Source organism: Chiloscyllium punctatum, chromosome 46, assembly GCF_047496795.1.
Source record: "Chiloscyllium punctatum isolate Juve2018m chromosome 46, sChiPun1.3, whole genome shotgun sequence".
Taxonomy (NCBI): Eukaryota; Metazoa; Chordata; class Chondrichthyes; order Orectolobiformes; family Hemiscylliidae; genus Chiloscyllium; species Chiloscyllium punctatum.
Genome location: NC_092784.1, coordinates 36,728,917 through 36,748,773, shown reverse-complemented (window position 1 = coordinate 36,748,773; position 19,857 = coordinate 36,728,917). Strand labels below are relative to the sequence as shown.

General features: G+C 42.1%; 1 protein-coding gene across 5 annotated transcripts in view; it reads left to right on the top strand.

Annotated features, from left to right (window-relative positions):
* The window catches only part of dsn1 (DSN1 component of MIS12 kinetochore complex), a 32,778-nt gene that overhangs the window by 6,445 nt on the left and 6,476 nt on the right, over positions 1–19,857 (top strand). For 3 of the 5 annotated variants that reach the window (XM_072564031.1, XM_072564033.1, XM_072564032.1), the window contains 7 exons: positions 2,783–2,822; positions 6,193–6,244; positions 7,982–8,290; positions 10,660–10,733; positions 11,372–11,444; positions 12,785–12,872; positions 13,678–13,737. In XM_072564031.1, coding sequence (XP_072420132.1) covers positions 2,783–2,822; positions 6,193–6,244; positions 7,982–8,290; positions 10,660–10,733; positions 11,372–11,444; positions 12,785–12,872; positions 13,678–13,737 — 696 coding nt within the window. The remainder of the gene's footprint in view (positions 1–2,782; positions 2,823–6,192; positions 6,245–7,981; positions 8,291–10,659; positions 10,734–11,371; positions 11,445–12,784; positions 12,873–13,677; positions 13,738–19,857) is intronic. The other 2 variants (XM_072564034.1, XM_072564035.1) reach the window with 1 other exon arrangement.

Here is a 19,857-nt window from a genome sequence, read left to right as displayed (position 1 = left end):
TGCTCAATAAATACCACTGTAGATGTCACCTAGCATGGTGACAAAATGTCTGAGAACAAACCCACCAGCTCAGTGAGCATACAGACAACCTGATCCATGACCTGAGCTACAAACCACCTCCAAAATGTCAGTCTTGTAAATCCTGAGAGACCTGTAGGTATTATTAATCAACATGTTCAGGCATGTTATAAGACACCTCTGGGCAAGTGAGTCTTGAACCCAGGCCCTCTGGCTCAGAAGTACCAATGTGTCATGAGCCCTCATGATGAGAACTATATTGGGGGGGTGAAATTAAAGATGTCATAAAATGATCTAAGTTCTTTTCCTGTTTCAATAAAAACACTTTTACTCCATTGATGCAACCAACAGAATACTTTGGAAACTGAACTTTGGTGTTGAGGTATTCATGGTTTAGCAAAGTGCAATGGTGAGTAAGATTCATAAGGCATCTCTTTCTTGTAAAAAAAAAGTTAATAGTTCAATTAATTGTTTTTAAATTCCTAATCATAATGAAATATTCTCAGTTACATAATTTTGAGATGAAGTACTGATACTGTTGGTAAAAATGGCATTTGGGGGTGATAAATCAAGTGCGCAATTCACTTATGAGGATGAGAAAAATGTTAGGATACTTCCTAGATGGATTCTAGGGGTAACTGGAGAAATTCAGTCATCAAATTATAGAAAAGATAAATGTGGAATGTTGGCAATCTTCAGTAAGTTTTAAAAACAGCTATACTCGCCATTCAGCTCCTTGGCCTGCCCCAGTATTCAACTAGATTACCTTTGCTCCATTTACACATATTTTGCTCTGCCATTTACCTAAGGAAAAGTATAATTGCCTTAGGTGAAGTGCAAGAAAAGTTTCTGGGGAAGGTTTTTGTCCCTTGAAGAGAGATTGAGGCGACCAAGCCAATTTTTCCCGTGAACAAAGAGAATTGCAGCACATGAATAGTCCCTTTGGCCCCCCCCAAATCTGCATCAATCTGTATCCTCTACCTAAACCTGTCACCTATTTTCTAAAGATCTGCACTCCTCTGCTCCCTGCCCATTCTTGTATCTGTCTGGATACATCTTAAATGATGCTATCATGCTGCCCCTACCACCTCAGCTGGCAAAGTGTTCCAGGCACCCACCACCCACTCTGCATAAAGAACTTTCTACGCATGTCTCCCTCAAATACTTCTCCTCTCACTTTGAACCCGTGACCCCTAGTAATTGAGTCCCCCAATCTAGGAGAAGGCTTCTTGCAGTCCACCCTGTCTATACTTCTCATGATTTTGTAGACCTCAGTCAGGTACCCCCCCTTCAACCTCCATCTTTTTAATGAAAATAATTCTCATCTACTCAACCTCTCTTCATAGCTAGCACCCTCCATACCAGGCAACATCCTGGTGAACCTGCTCTGCACCCTTTCCAAAGCATCCACATCCTTTTGGTAATGTGGCAATCAGAACTGTACGCAGTATTCCAAATGTGGCCAAAACAAAACATGACCTTGTACTTGATATCCTGTCCCATGCCGTATGCCATTTGGAGAAATTCCCTTCCACTACTGCTCTCTGTCTTCTGCTGCCCAGCCAGATCTCTATCTCACACCCTGGATTCCATGCGACTTCACTTTCTCCAGCCTGACCGTGTGGAACCTTGTCAAACGCCTTACTGAAGTCCATGTATATGACATCTACAGCCCTTCCCTCATTATGAATGAGAGGAGATCTCATTGTTAACATAAAACTGTTGTTATCTGTGGCTGCCCTAACTAAGTAGGCAGGGTGACAGCCCACCTCAGCATTAGGACTGAAGTGAGAGAGTGGATCCTTGAAATTCTGTAGTTCAGAGGACTGTGATAGGACAACTAGTTGTGAGGACAAAAATGTGGAGGTATGTTATGGTATCTGTTTTGAAATGGAAGGAGACAGTATGTGACAAAATTCTTATTAGCATAGTTCCCAGCCATTTGTACTAAATATGAAGTAGTCTTGGGAAAGCGTTATACACCAGCACTAAATTGTGATGGGATTATGCATTCTTCATGTAATGTACTAATGCCAATATCCAGATTATGTAAAAGCAATACTATATATTGTGCCGTTCAGGTCAATAATTGGAACTCTTTCCTGGGAATAGGAAGGCTGTTGATAGTGTTCCCTATGTGCGTACCAACGTGCTAGTCCCTATATGGGTCATGCACAGGTCACCTCCATTATATAAGTGTGCAAGAAGAAATTAAAGGGACCATGCATGTTAGAAAAGAGGGAACATTAGTTGCGGGTCAAATTCCACAATAGATACTTAATTATATAATCCAGCCACATCAGTTCAAGTCTAGAGAAATGTGCCATCATTAAAATGTTAAACTCCATCTGTGCCTTGTGTGGATGTTAAAGAGCGTAATGCACTATTCTAAGAGCTGTCAAATTATCCCTGGTGTGCTGCTCAATACGTATTCTTAGCCAGCTTTACACAACAGATGATCTAGTAAGTTATTTTGTTTCTTTTTTGTGGGAATTTGCTGTACGAAGTCAGCTGCTGCTAAATTTGTGTCATTACAATAGTTTAAGTGTAATCTATTAGCTGTAAAACACTTTAGCACATCCTGTAGTTGTAAAAGACTCTATAGAAACACACGTTATCTCTTGAGGTGATAATTGTATTTGCAATGTATCAAAGTTTCTTTTGGGAGATATTCCTGGACCATTTTTCTCTTAAAACACAATTGCTAAAAGCCCTTTCTCTATTTCAGAAGCTATTTATAAACTGTTTCTGTTCTGTTTACCAGACTCCGGAGTTCCAATCAAACTACACCACTGTCAGATCAGGTCAGTAATATATTCTTTAAAAAAGAAATCTTTGAATATTTGCTTATGACAAGTGACAACATTTCTTCACTTTTTTTCCTTTGGGTCTGGGTTAATCATAAAGCATTGACACTTTTTCCTCAACCAAGGATTCCCAAAACCTTGGTTGACAGGGCCCTTAACTGGATCCAACCTATCTGCTGAACTTCTGCTCTCACCCCTTCTCTTCCATCCCACAACACTGATAGGGTCCTCTGGTCCTCACTTTCCAACCTACCAGAATCTACTTCCGAAGGATGATGACTTGCCATAATAGGATGCTACCACCATACATGCTTCCATCATGTTATCAGCCTTTCACAGGGACCATTTCCTCAAGTACACCTTTGTCCACTTCTTCTCCACTCCCAATACCTTCCCATCTGAAGAAGGGTCACAGGGTCCAAAATGTTAACTTAATTTTTCTCCAGAGACGCTGCCAGACCTGCTGAGTTTTTCCAGAAATTTCTGTTAGTGACTGTTCCCTATGTTCGTTCTTGTGCAATCCATTTTCAATGTTCATTTGCACCTGCACACAAAGAACATAGAAAAGTACAGCACAGAACAGGCCCTTTGGCTCACGATGTTGTGCCAAGGTTTAATCCTAATGTAAAATATAATAACTTAACCTACGCACCCCTCAACTCACTGCTATCCATGTACATGTCCAGCAGTCTCTTAAATGTCCCAAATGACTCTGCTTTCATCACCACCACTGGCAACGCATTCCATACATTCACAACTCTCTGCGTAAAGAACCTACCTCTGACATCTCCTCTATACCTTTCTCCTAATATCTTAAAACTATGACCCCTCGCACCAGTCAATCCTGCCCTGGGGAAAGGTCTCTGTCTATTGACTCTATCTATTCCTCTCATTATCTTGTATACCTCGATCAGGTCTCCTCTCTTCCTCCTTCTCGCCAGAGAGAAATGTCCAAGCTTATTCAACATTTCTTCATAAGGCAAGCCCTCCAGTCCAGGCAGCATCCTGGTGAATCTTCTTTGCACCCTCTCCAAAGCCTCTATATCTTTCCTATAGTAGGGCAACCAGAACTAGACACAATATTCCAAGTGTGGTCTCACCAGGGACTTGTAGAGCCGTAGCAAAACTTCGCGGCTCTTAAACTCATCCCCCTGTTAATGAAAGCCAAAACACCATATGCTTTCTTAACAACCCTATTCACTTGGGTGGCAACTTTGAGGGATCTGTGTACTTGCACACCCAGATTCCTCTCTTCCTCCACACTGCCAAGAATCCTGTTTTTATTCCTATATTCAGCATTCGACTACAACCTTCCTAAATGCATCACTTCGCATTTATCCAGGTTGAACTCCATCTGCCATTTCTCAGCCCAGCTCTACATCCTGTTTATGTCACACTGCAGCCTGCAATAGCCCTCAATACTATCGACAGCACCTCCAGCCTTTGTGTCATCTGCAAATTTACTAACCCACCCCTCAAACTCCTCATCAAAGTCATTGATAAAAACTACAAAGAGCAAAGGCCCAAGAATAGACCCCTGTGGGACCCCACTCAACATTGACCTCCAGGCAGAATACTTTCCATCTACAACCACTCTCTGTTTTCTGTCAGCCAACCAATTCTGAATCCAGGTAGCCAAATCTCTCTGTATCCCATATCTCCTGACTTTATGAATGAACCTACCATGGGGAACCTTATTAAATGCTTTGCTGAAGTCCATATACACCACATCCACTGCTTAACCTTGATTGACCTGTCTTATCATCTCCTCAAAGAACTCAATAAGATTTGTGAGGCATGACCTGCCCATCATAAAGCCATGCTGACTGCCTTTAATCATGCTATGCTTTGTCAAATAGTCATAAATCGTATCCCTCAGAATTCTTTCCAAAACTTTGCTGACCACAGATGTAAGACTGACTGGTCTGTAATTGCCAGGGATTTCCCTATTACCCTTCTTGAAAAGAGGAACAATATTCGCCTCCTTCCAATCCTCTGGTACGACTCCCGTAGAGAGTGAGGAGGCAAAGATCCTCGCCAGCGGCTTAGCAAGCTCTTTTCTCGCTTCCCGGAGCAGCCGAGGATAAATCTGGTCTGGCCCTGGGGACTTATCAATCTTAATGTTTTCCAAGGTTTCCAGCACACCAAGTTCATCAATCTTGACCTGGTCAAGCCTGCATCCCAGCTCCTCAAAGTTCTCATTCACAACAAAGTCTCTTTCCTTGGTGAAAACCGAAGCAAGAAACTTATTTAGGGCTTCCCCTATCTGTTCAGACTCCACGCACAAGTTCCCTCCACTATCCCTGATCGGCCCTACCTTTTCCCTGATCATTCTCTTATTCCTCACGTAGGAGTAAAATGCCTTTGGGTTCTCCCTAATCCTTCTTGCCAAACCTTTTTTGTGCCCCCTCCTGGCTCTCCTCAGTCCATTTCTGAGCTTCTTTCTAGCAAGCCTGTAATCCACTGAAGCTGTGCAAGATCCATGCTTCCTCCATCTTATGTAAGCTGCCTTCTTCCTTTTGACGAGAAGCTCCTCTGTTCTCACCATCCAAGGTTCCTTACTCTTACCCCTTCTTGTCTGTCTCAGAGGAACAAATTCGTGCATCACTCTCAACAACTGCCCCTTAAATAGTCTCCACATGTCTGCTGTGCCCTTTCTGTGGAACAATTGCTCCCAGTCTGTACTTCCCAATTCCTTTCTGATAGCATCATAATTTCCTTTTCTCCAATTAAATATCTTCCCTCGGTAACTGCTCCTTTCCCTCTCCAAGGTTATAGTAAATGTGAGGCAGTTATGATCACTGTCACCAAAGTGTTCTTCCACCGCGAGATCTGACACCTATCCTGGCTCATTGCAAGCACCAAATCCAAAATAGCCTCTCCCTTTGTTGGCCTGTCCAAATACAGAGTAAGGAAACCCTCCTGAACACACCTGACAAAAATGGCTCCACCAAGCCATCTGCATTTAGGAGGTTCCGGTCAATATTGGGAAAGTTGAAATCACCCATAACACCAACCCTACTACATCTGCATTTTTCCAGAATTTGCCCACCTATGCGTTCTTCAGTCTTTCTACTGCTATTATTAGGTGGTCTGTAGAAGCTTCTACCAAGCCACTTCAGTATGAGAGTACAATGTTATACTCAGTTAAACACAAGAGTCCATCTTTTCATTTGAATTGATATATTTCCTCATTACAACCATTTATAAAATTCTGATCTAAACTGCATTCTTGATATGAATGCATAAAATGGCAGCCTAAATTGGTTATAATTGTGCATGATAAAATTATCTTGCAGAACAGCAGTGAAATGGATCTGAACAAACTATAATGACCAATGATCTTAACATTTTTGATCCCCAATAGAGTTCCTCATCTAAAAGAAAATATCGCAGAAATCAGAAGTCTGGAAACTCTGGTAAGAATCTGTTACTATGTGCACACATATGTTTTGTTGAATCAAATGTGAGAAGTACTTTTATGTACACAAGTACTTTAATAAGGCAAACTGTTCTGACAAAGTTCAGAATGAAAAGTTAAAAGTGGTTAAGGAAAACATAAACATCGCTGACAGGAGAGGTGATCATTATACAAAGTACAGTACTATAGAGAGCATTCTTAAAAAAAAGAGTTACACTGAGACTTGTCAATGGCTGATAGCGCTCAATGTGGACAAATGTAAGCTATTAAGGAAGTCAAAAAAAAAAGCCCCATGAGCACTGAATGCATGGATAGACTTTGTCTGGTCAAGTTGGAAGAGATTTTGCACTGTTAACTTGTTGCTCACCACACTTGGATATAGTGAGGGAGCGGTTAAGAAAGCAAATAAGAAAAATCTATGTTGTGTTTCAAACCTCCAGAGGTCACACTGTCTTGTTGCTGTTGCTTTACCATCAATAGTAATTGACCTGTGTCTGAAGAGAAATTATTTTCAAAAGATAAAAGGCATATCAGTGCGGGAGTCCTGACATCTATGTTTTTCAATAAGTTAGGTAAGGCTTCTCTGAGAAAACATCAAGAGAATCACTTAAAATCTCAGTTTAATAGCCTGCCATTCACTTACTTAAAAGACTTGCTGACTAAAATGTTAAACTGTGATTGTGTGAAAGAGAATGTACACGCTGATGTACGCATTGTTTGGTGTGTGTAAATTTCTTGCTGATTCATTGTTCCATATTTTTGCTATTGCTCACGTGGTTTGGCACTGCACACTTACCTTTTTGCTTGTGTCTAATGTAAACCCCAGGATGGTCTAGTTGGGCTGAATGTCACATTTATGAGCTGTATGTTCTATATAATTCTAATCCCTGTTTCACTTTGGTTGAGCTTATTTTAAAATTAAAGAAATAGCATCTGCATGTACCTCTTATTATGTTGGCTTCTGTATAATGCTTGATGCTGACTTTGGTCAGCTGTTTCACTGTACTCCAGCACAAGCTTTCTGTAAAGTGGTTTCTCTATCTAGTTGCAAACATGGTCCATCTTCAGAAGGGAGTGAAGTTTCAGCTGTTTGCTTTCTTCTCTTAAATAGCACTGCGAATTTGCTGATCTCACATTGCCCTTTTAGACAACATTTGCCCTTTCCTACCATATTGTTGCTGGCAGGCTGTTCATCTTCAGTTCTTGTAGTCTGTCAGCTGTGAGAATCTTTGAGATTTCCTGATGAAATGAAAGTACTTTAGAAATGTACATTTATCCAGTACTGTGCTTCTGTCATCTGATAACTTTAGTAAACTGTGAGAGCAAAACGATCTACTGGCAACACTTACAGATAATGAAATTTCAGTCTATTCAGTCATTGTACAATAATTTACACTGATTTGTTACATAGGTAAGCTAGATATTGTTAAATTTGAAATGTTAGCTATTAATTATTATTTAATCTTTGAACCCAGAATGCCGTCACTATCTGTTAACCTACTCTGAAAATGTGTATTTAGTCCACAATAATCTCTCAGCAGGAAACAGCTTGAGCAGTCCTCTTGACACCTTCAATTCTTTAGATTCTGTTAGAATGTGGAAGAGATGAGAAAGAAAGTTTTTGCTTCTGCTTCTTTATGAAGTCATTTATGTTCAGGCAGCTCCTGTCCACCTAATGGAACATCTTCGGTTTTGATTGTTGTCGCATGTTTTGTTAACTATTTAATTTTTTTAGAGTCCATCACTAAGCAGGAAGGAGCCCCACAAAGGAGCAGCTTCCAGTCCCGGCGCAGTCCCAGGCTAAACCCTGGTGTGTGTGCTGATACCAATCTGATTTCTCCAGGACATACCAGTGTCAGCCCAAACTCCCAAGGCAGGATGACTCTTGTCAACCCTACTGGAGAAACGGAGGTCAGTAAGCCACCATCTCCCAACAAGCGGCTCAAGAAAAGTCCAAAGTCACGGTCACTATCCTGGCGACGCTCCAGTTTCAAGGGTGGTAAAGGGCGGAAATCCCTCCCACCAATCCACCATGACGCAACAGGTGAGGACTTGTTTTTTTACCAAACATGGTGCCTGATTTGAAAACTTCACTGTTATATCTGCAGCAAGAAACAGGCTTAATTCCTACCTTTTCATTTTGAGATCTTTTCATGGAATGTAGAGGCAATTCAACCCAATGTTCTACACTAGACAATGTTTCTCACTGCTCAAAGCTCCTTCTGCTCTCTGCACTAGAGGGGGATTTCCACAGAACTTTTAACAAACTTATCGGATAAGTAGCTTGACCATGACGATTGTCAAATTCCTCAGTGTCAACGGTTTGTAAGCAATCCCCTTCAGACCTGCACCATTTCTCACAGAGCCCAACTTGCCTTTAAAGAATTTCCACTGGTGTAATTCAAAGGTTTCATTCATAGGTGCTTACATGATTGATATAAATTAACTTGTGAAGGTTGTTCATTGACAGCTTGATATTTGCTCTCTCCAACTGCAAGAGATGACTTATCATACAAAGAAGATTCCCTACTTTGAGGTGTGGAAGGGAGAGGAAAGGGTTGATTACTATTGCCTCCCTGCCAGAGGCTGCAGATGGTGCACCTTGGTGCAGATGGCTGCAGTGTGCTGGAGGTAGGCCTGTCACCCTGTCTGCAAAGCCATAAGAAGAGCTTTCTGGGTCATGTGCACGGCCTCTTTCACATCCACAGCCTTGTTGTTGAAGTGTTTAATGACCAAACTGTTCTCTCATTGTAAGAATGTCCTTTCACTCTGTGCATGTTCCTTGAGACCCAATCCTTCTTAACTTGTAACATTTAAAGCACCTTCCTTTGCTTTGTTTCTGCTTTTCATTACCTTTCAGAGCATCTTGAGTTTTGGTTTAATGTGTACTTGCCTTTCTTTATTGTTTTGCTCTAGCCTGGATGGCAGTTTGAATCTACAGGTGCAAGCTGCAGCATCTCTGAGATTAGACCAATTCTGCTGGTACCAGTATTTGGAACAGGAGTCAGTCACAGAGTTTCAATCATTGGTATCTTTCCCTTGAGGAATGCCAGAACTACAAACTGGTAGTCCAAAAGCTATGGAATTGGGAAAGGATGTACATAGTTCAGAACCACAAATTAGTAGTGACAAAGGAAAACAATAAATTTTATGGTCCATAGAATAGAACTTGGGCCAGATATTGAGCCATTAAAGGGCACTGGTTACTTTCTGTTTGGAATATCATTGGTTGCTTTGGCTGTCCTTTTACAGACAGGACTTTGTGGCCCTTGGAAAGGCAAAGCAAAGGACTTATCAGATACCAGAGGAAAAGGGAAGGTTGTATGTGCCATGTTTCTTTATGATGGAGGAGAATGAAAGAGATTTATATTGATGTTTTCAAGATCCATCTGAGTATGACAAATGGAGAAACTCTTCACTGTGTGCCAGGACTAATCAGAAGGATGTGTGATGAAGCGCGATGTACAAAAACCTTTTTTTTTGATTTTGAAAATGCCTTCACAGCATTGTGGGCAGCGTTTATTGCCTATCCTTAATCAGCCTTGATAGTGAGCTACCTTTTTGAACTGCTACTGTCCATTTGATTTTGGTATACCCATGATGCTATCAAGAAGGGAGTTCTAGAATTTTGACAGCAACACTGATATTTGCAAGTCACGGTGAGAAGGGGCTTAGGGAGGAGCTTGCTGATGATAGTGTTCCCAAAAAAAGCCCTTGACATTATACATTTTTCATTACATTTTAGTACATCATAGTGTATTGCAGGTATCGTCACTGCTGTAAAATAGACAAGCAAAGTAGCCAAGATGATACAAACAGCAACATGATCACAACCAGATAACCTACTTGGTTTTTTTTTGAGTAAATATTAGAGACATGATGTTGCTGTTCTAGCAACTATTCAGTGAAATGATAGCTGATGTGCATCTTAACTCCATCTACATGCCTTAAGTCTTTGCTCCCTTGTTGGTTGTAATGAGTTGCCTTTTTAACAGTTGTGTAATCAGCTTCATTCTGAGTTGCAATTCAACCAAGAGTAACAACCTGCAATGTTTTGGTGCTCTCTGGTTTAGGATATTTTCTCAAGGTCTCACCTTGTCGTTGGCCTCTTTCAGACAGCAGTACAATATTATAGCATAAATAAATGTATATGGCTCTAGTTTATGATCACTTTGTGCTACATGTCAAGATCACGCACCTCCCAAGTGCAACTGAAAATTTCTCACTCTGATGCCTGTTTCTGAATGATAGAGGCTAGAGTCCCCCTTTTCAAAACATCCAGAATTATTCATGTGTTTCTTTAAAAGTTTACTACCTCAAAAAAAATTGAGTAAAAATTTGAAGTTGGAAATTTTGAATCGATCTTAAGTGTACATTTTAACCCTAACATTTCAACTTTATCCAATTCTTCAGAGATTTTTGAGAGTATCAGCACAGACTTGCCTGAGGATGAAAGACTGGCACTACTGTTTCATGCGTGTTTGGAGGTATGAAACTTAAAAAAATTAATTTTGCTTACTGTGCATTCTGAATATTTGTGTAACCACTGGGATTTCACTAAAAGTAGCAGTGAAGATGTGAAATATTCATATTGTGCCCAGTATAGAGATTTTTTCATCCAATTGCAGACATTTTCCTGTCCAAATTTGTGAGAGTTCTTCCTGTGTTAAATATATGAGGTTGAAATTAATTAGACAGAGTCCCAACTTAGATTTTCTGGTCAGTTTTACTTCAACTTCCAACATGCTGGTTACTTGTTCCCTGTAAATTTGCACCAAATTGTTCCTTAGTTACTGTGCAGTCATCATCTCTTTGTAAATTTTGTTTGGTCTCTGGCATCCCTGCCAGACCCTATTAGATGATAATACCCTGCCTTGCAGTTATGTGGAAGGTCACCTTAAACTCGAGGAGCATGGATTATCTTGAATGCTTTTTTGTGGGAAAGGTCTTAGCAAACACCTTGTCATGCAGGAAAACAGAAGCTAGTGACTAATTTTGAGCCATGAGCACAGGCTTAACTGAAATGCCATTCGGCATCCATACACTTACTGTAAAGAGCTTTTTTGCCTTTAGTTGATTTTTTTAGATGGATATATGTAAAACTCTTCCTGTTTCTGTTTCTCAGTATACTTTGCAAAAGCTGCAACGCTCCTCGGAAGCACAAGAGGCCTTCAGTCTGGAAGCCTTTCAAAATCATGGTTAGTCATCTCTAATATGTTCTGGCGGTGCTGCCATATTCTCTGAAGATGATCAGAAAGATTTGCCTTTACAGAGAGTCTTACAATATCTGATACCTTTTCACAACCAATGAAGGCTTTTTCAATAATAGTTGCTGTTGTGGTGCAAAAAAGTCAACAACACGTTTGCACTTAACAAGCTCCACAGCAAAGAGTGTAAATTGTGTCTTTATAATATTGATTGACCAGAATCTTGGGAATAACTCCCCTGCCGACCTTTGGAAATAGTGCTATGGGATCATGTATGTCCAATTTCAGTTACCTGCTGCAGTATGCTGTTAACAATACAACATCTGCACTGGAATGTGCAACAGTGATCATGGAGTAGATCATAGAATCCCTACACTGTGGAAACAGGCTCTTCAGCCCAACAAGTCTACACCGAACCTCTGAAGAGTATCCCACCTAAACCCATTCCCACACCCTATTACTCTACATTTACCCCTAACTAACACATCCCTGAACACTATGGGCAATTTAGCGTGGCCAATTCACCCAACCTGCACATCTTTGGATTGTGGGAGGAAGCCAGAGCACCTAGAGGAAACCCACTCAGACACGGGGAGAATGCGCAAACTCCACAGTCGCTCGAGGCTGGAATTGAACCCATGTTCCTGGCGCTGAGAGGCAGCAGTGCTAACTAGGGTTAGCTGTGCAGCACCTACAGTGGAACATGTAACAGTGTTAATTGTGCATTTTTCCTCTGGTAAACTGGTGCAACTTCTAAAGTTCGAAAACAAAACAAAAACGCAGACCAAAATTCTTAACGATGCCAACATATCAGTTGGATATTTGCTCTCTTCACCCACCCATCACCATTTTCACTTACTTGCCCTGCCTTTCTTTCTTTTTTTTTCTATTTCTCCTTTCTTTTGCCTTTATCCCACTTGATACTGTGGTTGGAAATATATAAAATCCTGTTCTCGAGCCTTTACCATGGCCTTGCTGAAATCGGCCATTGCACCTACCTTAAATGGCTTCCCATCTGACATTGGACTTTTATTGTTAAGCAGAAGTATTAAACAATAAAGTGAATAGTCTCAGTAATATAATAGTCATTAGTAAGCTCGTTGTGAAGTGGCAGATAATAAATAGCTCACAGCTGCTACATTAAACTGAATTTAAGCACTTTATACATAAGCATTTCCTTGCTTTATCACCATCTAGAGAGTCCATCCAATAAAATGCCTGTTCTTTAACTGCATTTCCTAACGATACAGCCAGATTAGGAAGGTATTGTGCAACCTGTTCGATAGCGTGGTGTTTTTCTCTGCTTGATCCTTTATTGTTTGTACCTGCAGCTTCTGATATTTCCAATAATATTAAACGCATTATTGAGACTATGAAACTAGATGGGACTCTGAGGCAATGCACAGAGAAACCAGACGAGTAAGTGATCTAAGTAAAAAGGCAAGTGTTCAAATATTCACCACTTCTTTTGGAGAGTTCAAGTTAATAATTCTTGTAGTTTTTGTATGCGGTGTAAGTTTATGTGGCTTTATACATAATTTCCTTCCTTTGTTTCCCAACTGAGAACTCGTACTGGAAATCTGCACTCAGCCACAGTCTCTGCTTCTTGGTGACCACCTGCTGGGGAGACCCAGCATGACTCAGCATAGGGAAATGGAAGGCTGAATGGGGTAATCTGAACGTCAACCTGCCTGTGCTGCAAGTTTGCTGCATCTCAGCATCATAACTGCGTGTGTGAATCCTACCACACAAACCCTCCCCACATTAATAAATGCCCAGAGAACTCCAACTGCTTTCACTGTCTGACCCCCAGAGACATGACACCATTGAATGGCATTGGTCTATGTAATTTCTGACAGTGCAATTACTGCCTCCTTCAACTTGTTCTGACTCATAAAGCCTAAGTGCATTCAAAGTTAAAAATCAAACAACACCAGGTTATAGTCCAACAGGTTTAATTGGAAGCACACTAGCTTTTGGAGCGTCGCTCCTTTCATCAGGTGACTATCACCTGATGAAGGAGCGACGCTCCAAAAGCTAGTGTGCTTCCAATTAAACCTGTTGGACTATAACCTGGTGTTGTGTGATTTTTAACTTTGTATACCCCAGTCCAACACCGGCATCTCCAAATCATAAGTGCATTCAAGAGTGTGATTTCAATAAACGGTGGTGACCATCTGTGGTGTACCTCTGACAGTCTTTATTTATGGTGTCTATTTTCCAGCGTTCTTCTCAATTCAGAAACGGAGATGCTGATGAAGCAGCTAAAGGATGGCATTTCCAGGTAGGCTACCCCATTTTCTCATTTCATATTAAAATTTATTATCACAGAATTTAAAATGATCTCTTTGCTTCGTAGGTTGTCTTAAAAACTCAGAGTTCTCACTGGCCCATGACTCAAGTTTATTCAGAAAGTTGCAGGTTCAGTATCCATTCTGGGAACTAAACAAGCCAGTTCAGGATAGCAGTCTAGTGCAGTTACCAGGGTGCACTGACTGTGAGAGATGTTAAGTTCAGGTTCTCTCTTTTCTCTCAGGTAAATGTAAAATGTCCTATGGTACTTTCAGTGAAGTGCAGTCGATTCATGTCCAACATTCTGGCCAGTATTTATGCTTTGATTAACTTCACAGGAACCAATTTTTTTTTCCCTTTAAGTCATTCACCACATTCCCCTTCATGCCAAACCGTTTCCCACTGACTCCCTTCCAAGACTGGGAAATTGCAGTAACCCCACAGTGAGAACGCTGGTGCCGAGGATGTAAATCTCAGTGTGGCAGGGGAAGTGAAGTGTTTCATTTTCATGAGTTTAATCTTCCTTGGTTATTTTGGAGCTGAAATCCGATCTCTTGGATTGATCAGTTAGGCCATGGCTATCATATGGAAGAAGTGAGGATGGAAAGGGTCCTTGCAGCTTTTAATGTTCACTCTGAGCTCTGCAGCCACCATTGTCTCAGAGCTTATGATCCCTGAATCTTAATATACTTAAAAATATTTTCGAAAGAGTTTTGGAATGTCCTGAGAGCATTAAAAGCAGAAGATAAATCAGAGTTTTTCCTGTAAACATCCTCTGCATTTTTTTTTCTGAGCTGGTGAAATGAGTTTGCAAATCACAGCTCTGTGCAGTGTTCTGCAGTTTCATATACACAGCTTTCCAAGACTAAGCTGGACACCATATCGAAGCAGGACAGGAGAGCTCAAAGTTACTGCCAGATGCAGTGTTATACCAAGTCATCAGTGCCATTCTGTTCCTGCTGGGGGTGCTGTTTGCTTTTAACAAGAAAACAGTTACAGCCCTATTACTCTCACAAACAGTACAAATTTGGAAAGTCTGTCAGTAAAAGAGCTCCCTAACGTGTGTGATTTTTAGAATCCCTACAGTGCGGAAACAGGCCCTTCGGCCCAACCAGTCCACACCGACCCTCCGAAGAGTAACCCAACCAGACCCATTTCCCTCTGACCAGCACCTAGCACTAGGGGCAATTTAGCAAGGCCAATTCACCTGACCTGCACATCTTTGGACTGTGGGAGGAAACCGGAGCACCCGGAGGAAACCCACGCAGGCAATGTGCAAACTCCACATAAATGGAATCGAACCTGGGACCCTAGCACTGTGAGGCAGCAGTGCTAACCACTGAGCCACCATACCATGCTAAATATTTCTGCATTTTAAGTTCTTTCCTCAACTTCAGGCAGCTTGTCTTACCTGTTGGAATGTGGGACCATGAGTGCAGATATCTGTGTACCTAACTCATGAAATTATTCTTCACATAAGGAGAGAAACCAAGCAGGGCACTAAACCCAAGCTTCCAGAACTGAGGATTGACCTCAGAGAGAGTGGAGGATTGGGAGACAGTTCAGCATCTGGTGCTGTCATAAAGGAAAATGAATTACAATGAAATCAGAGTCAAGCTGGTCAGATGATGTGTTAATAATAGCAGTAACTAGATTTACATTGGAAAAATTTGACATTAATATTAAACTCCATAGTGTGTTATATTAGAGGTTTGAGAAGTGGCAGTTTGTCTCATATAAATATAGAAAATAGGAGCAAGAGCATACCATTCGGCTCTTTGCATCAGTTCCACTGTTTGTTATTATTATGCTTGATCATCCATTTCAATAGCCTGATCCTGTTTTCTCCCAATCCTTTGATCCCTTTAGTCCCAAATGTTATCCAGCTCCTTGAAATTCTGCAATGTTTTGGCTTTGACTGTCTTCAGTGAGAACACATTCCACGGGTTCACCATTCTCTGGGTGAAGAAATTTCCCCGCCTCTCAGTCCAAAATGGTATACGCCATATCCCTAGACTGTGACCCTTTGTTCTGAACTCTCTGGTAGATGTTGACCTGAGTAGCTTGTCTCAGACTCAGAAGGCTGTATCCCTACTGAACTCCAAACAAAATCCAAAGCAAAAGCTGACTCTTGACAGACATAAACCGAGGCATGTGGTTTCCCGTAAACTAAACAGTTACCTCAAGCCATGTTACTTCTAAGAAGTCTATCTTATTAAAAGAAAACCCATTGTGAACCGAATCCTCTAGAACCACATTGATGATGAAGCATCTTCATAACAATAGCTACTTGTGTACAACATTTTATGAACATAACTTGATATTAGTTATTCCAGAATGTGGAAGATAAATTTGTATATGTGGTTTATCTAATCCTGCAATAATATTTTGTTGAAACAGTTTATGTCAAAGGATTGAATCTGGGATCCTAAATTACTCTAGTCATTGAGTCTTTCGGAACAGGATGATCTTGGGTACAACCCTTTATCTAAGTTTGCTGGTCCCAGCTGTGTATTGGGTGCAATGTGATTCACCCCCTGAGGTAATTTAATTGTAGGTGTTCTGCTGTGTGCTTCTTCCACCAACTGCCTCTTTGATGGGCTGTGTACTTGCTGTCAGTAAGGAAGGTCAAATCCCACATTTTGGTGATAGGATGGTCAAACCTGGATTTCCAAATGGGCAGATTTGAGGGCGCATGGTCTCTGTCTATAACTATAAAGCAGACTTGATTGGAAAAATACTTGTGAGAAAATCTTGTTTGACTTAGCAATGGGACTTTCTGATAATGTTACAGGGGCGTTCACAAAATTAAGTACGCTAACATTACATTCCCTTATGGATAAAATAAACCAGTCGGTGACTGCAAGTTAATAGTGCCTCATTGGATGTTGGCCTTTTGTCCTTTCCAGTGGCAGGGAGGAATGTGTATGGGAGGTACATAGAACATAGAACAATACAGCACAGAACAGGCCCTTCGGCCCACGATGTTGTGCCGAACTTCTATCCTAGATTAAGCACCCATCCATGTACCTATCCAAATGCCGCTTAAAGGTCGCCAATGATTCTGACTCTACCACTCCCACGGGCAGCGCATTCCATGCCCCCACCACTCTCTGGGTAAAGAACCCACCCCTGACATCTCCCCTATACCTTCCACCCTTCACCTTAAATTTATGTCCCCTTGTAACACTCTGTTGTACCCGGGGAAAAAGTTTCTGACTGTCTACTCTATCTATTCCTCTGATCATCTTATAAACCTCTATCAAGTCACCCCTCATCCTTCGCCATTCCAACGAGAAAAGGCCGAGAACTCTCAACCTATCCTCGTACGACCTACTCTCCATTCCAGGCAACATCCTGGTAAATCTTCTCTGCACCCTCTCCAAAGCTTCCACATCTTTCCTAAAGTGAGGTGACCAGAACTGCACACAGTACTCCAACTGTGGCCTAACCAAAGTCCTGTACAGCTGCAACATCACTTCACGACTCTTCAATTCAATCCCTCTGCTAATGAACAATAATACTCCATAGGCCTTCTTACAAACTCTATCCACCTGAGTGGCAACCTTCAAAGATCTATGTACATAGACCCCAAGATCCCTCTGTTCCTCCACCTGACCAAGAACCCTACCATTAACCCTGTATTCCGCATTCTTATTTGTTCTTCCAAAATTGACAACCTCACACTTGGCAGGGTTGAACTCCATCTGCCACTCCTCAGCCCAGCTCTGCATCATATCTAAGTCCCTCTGCAGCCGACAACAGCCCTCCTCACTGTCCACAACTCCACCTATCTTCGTATCATCTGCAAATTTACTGACCCACCCTTCGACTCCCTCATCTAAGTCATTAATAAAAATTACAAGCAGCAGAGGACCCAGAACTGATCCCTACGGTACTCCACTTGTAACTGGGCTCCAGGCTGAATATTTACCATCTACCACCACTCTCTGCCTTCGACCGGTTAGCCAGTTCTCTATCCAACTGGCCAAATTTCCCTCTATCCCATGCCTCCTGACTTTCCGCATAAGCCTACCATGGGGAACCTTATCAAATGCCTTACTAAAATCTATGTACACTACATCCACTGCTCTACCCTCATCCACATGCTTGGTCACCTCCTCGAAGAATTCAATAAGACTTGTAAGGCAAGACCTACCCTTCACAAATCCGTGCTGGCTGTCCCTAATCAAGCAGTGTCTTTCCAGATACTTGTAAATCCTATCCCTCAGTACCCTTTCCATTACTTTGCCTACCACAGAAGTAAGACTAACTGGCCTGTAATTCCCGGGGTTATCCCTAGTCCCTTTTTTGAACAGGGGCACAACATTCGCTACTCTCCAGTCCCCTGGTACCACCCCCGTTGCCAGTGAAGACGAGAAGATCATTGCCAACGGTACTGCAATTTCCTCTCTTGCTTCCCACATAATCCTAGGATATATCCCGTCAGGCCCGGGGGACTTGTCTATCCTCAAGTTGTTCAAAATGTCCAACACATCTTCCTTCCTAACAGGTATCTCTTCTAGCTTATCAGTCCGTTTCACACTCTCCTCTTCAACAATACGGTCCCTCTCGTTCGTAAATACTGAAGAGAAGTACTTGTTCAAGACCTCTCCTATCTCTTCCGACTCAATACACAGTCTCCCACCACTGTCCTTGATCGGACCTACCCTCGTTCTCGTCATTCTCAGGTTTCTCACATACGCATAGAATGCCTTGGGGTTATCCTTGATCCTATCCGCCAAGGATTTTTCATGCCCTCTCTTAGCTCTCCTAATCCCTTTCTTCAGGTCCCTTCTGGCTATCCTGTATCCCTCCACTGCTCTGTCTGAACCCTGTTTCCTCAACCTTATGTAAGCCTCCTTCTTCCTCTTTACTAGACATTCAACCTCCCTCGTCAGTCAAGGCTCCCTCACACGACCATTTCTTTCCTGCCTGATCGGTACATACATATCAAGGACACGTCGTATCTGCTCCTTGAAAAAGTTCCACATTTCCACCACATCCTTCCCTGACAGCCTATGCTCCCAACGTATGCTCCTCAAATCCTGTCTTACAGCATCGTAATTTCCCTTCCCCCAATTGTAAAAACTTCCTTGTTGTGCGCACCTATCTCTCTCCATAACCAAGGTGAAAGTCACAGAATTGTGGTCGCCATCACCAAAATGTTCACCCACTAACAAGCCCACCACTTGTCCCGGTTCATTACCGAGTACCAAATCCAATATGGCCTCCCCTCTGGTTGGACAATCTACATACTGCGTTAGAAAAGCTTCCTGGACACACTGCACAAACACCACCCCATCCAATCTACTTGATCTAAAGAGCTTCCAATCAATATTTGGGAAGTTGAAGTCGCCCATGACTACGACCCTGTGGCTTCTGCACCTTTCCAGAATCTGTTTCCCAATCTGTTTCTCCACATCTCTGCTGCTATTGGGGGGCCTATAATAAACACCCAACAAGGTGACTGCACCTTTCCTATTTCTGACTTCAGCCCATACTACCTCCAGAGGCAGATCCCCCTCAAACTTCCTTTCTGCAGCCGTTATACCATTTCTAATTAGCAATGCCACCCCCCCCTCCTTTTTTACCACCCTCCCTAATCTTACTGAAACATCTGTAACCAGGAACCTCCAACAGCCATTCCTGTCCCTCCTCTATCCATGTTTCCGTGATGGCCACAACATCGTAGTCCCAGGTACCGATCCACGCCTTAAGTTCACCCACCTTATTTCTGATACTCCTTGCATTGAAGTATACGCACTTGAGCCCATCTCTGTGTCCGCAAGTAGTCCCTGTCAGTGCTACCTTCTCCACAGCCTCCCTCCAGTCTTGGACATCCTGACACACAGCTAGCTTACTTGCTGGACTACAAGTCCGGATCCCATCCCCCTGCCAAATTAGTTTAAACCCCCCCGAAGAGTGCTAGCAAACCTACCCCCCAGGATATTGGTGCCCTTCTAGTTCAGGTGCAACCCGTCCTGTTTATACAGGTCCCACCTTCCCCAGAATGCAGTCCAATTGTCCAAATATCTGAAGCCCTCCCTCCTACACCATCCTTGCAGCCACGTGTTCAACTGCACTCTCTCCCTATTCTTTGCCTCTCTGT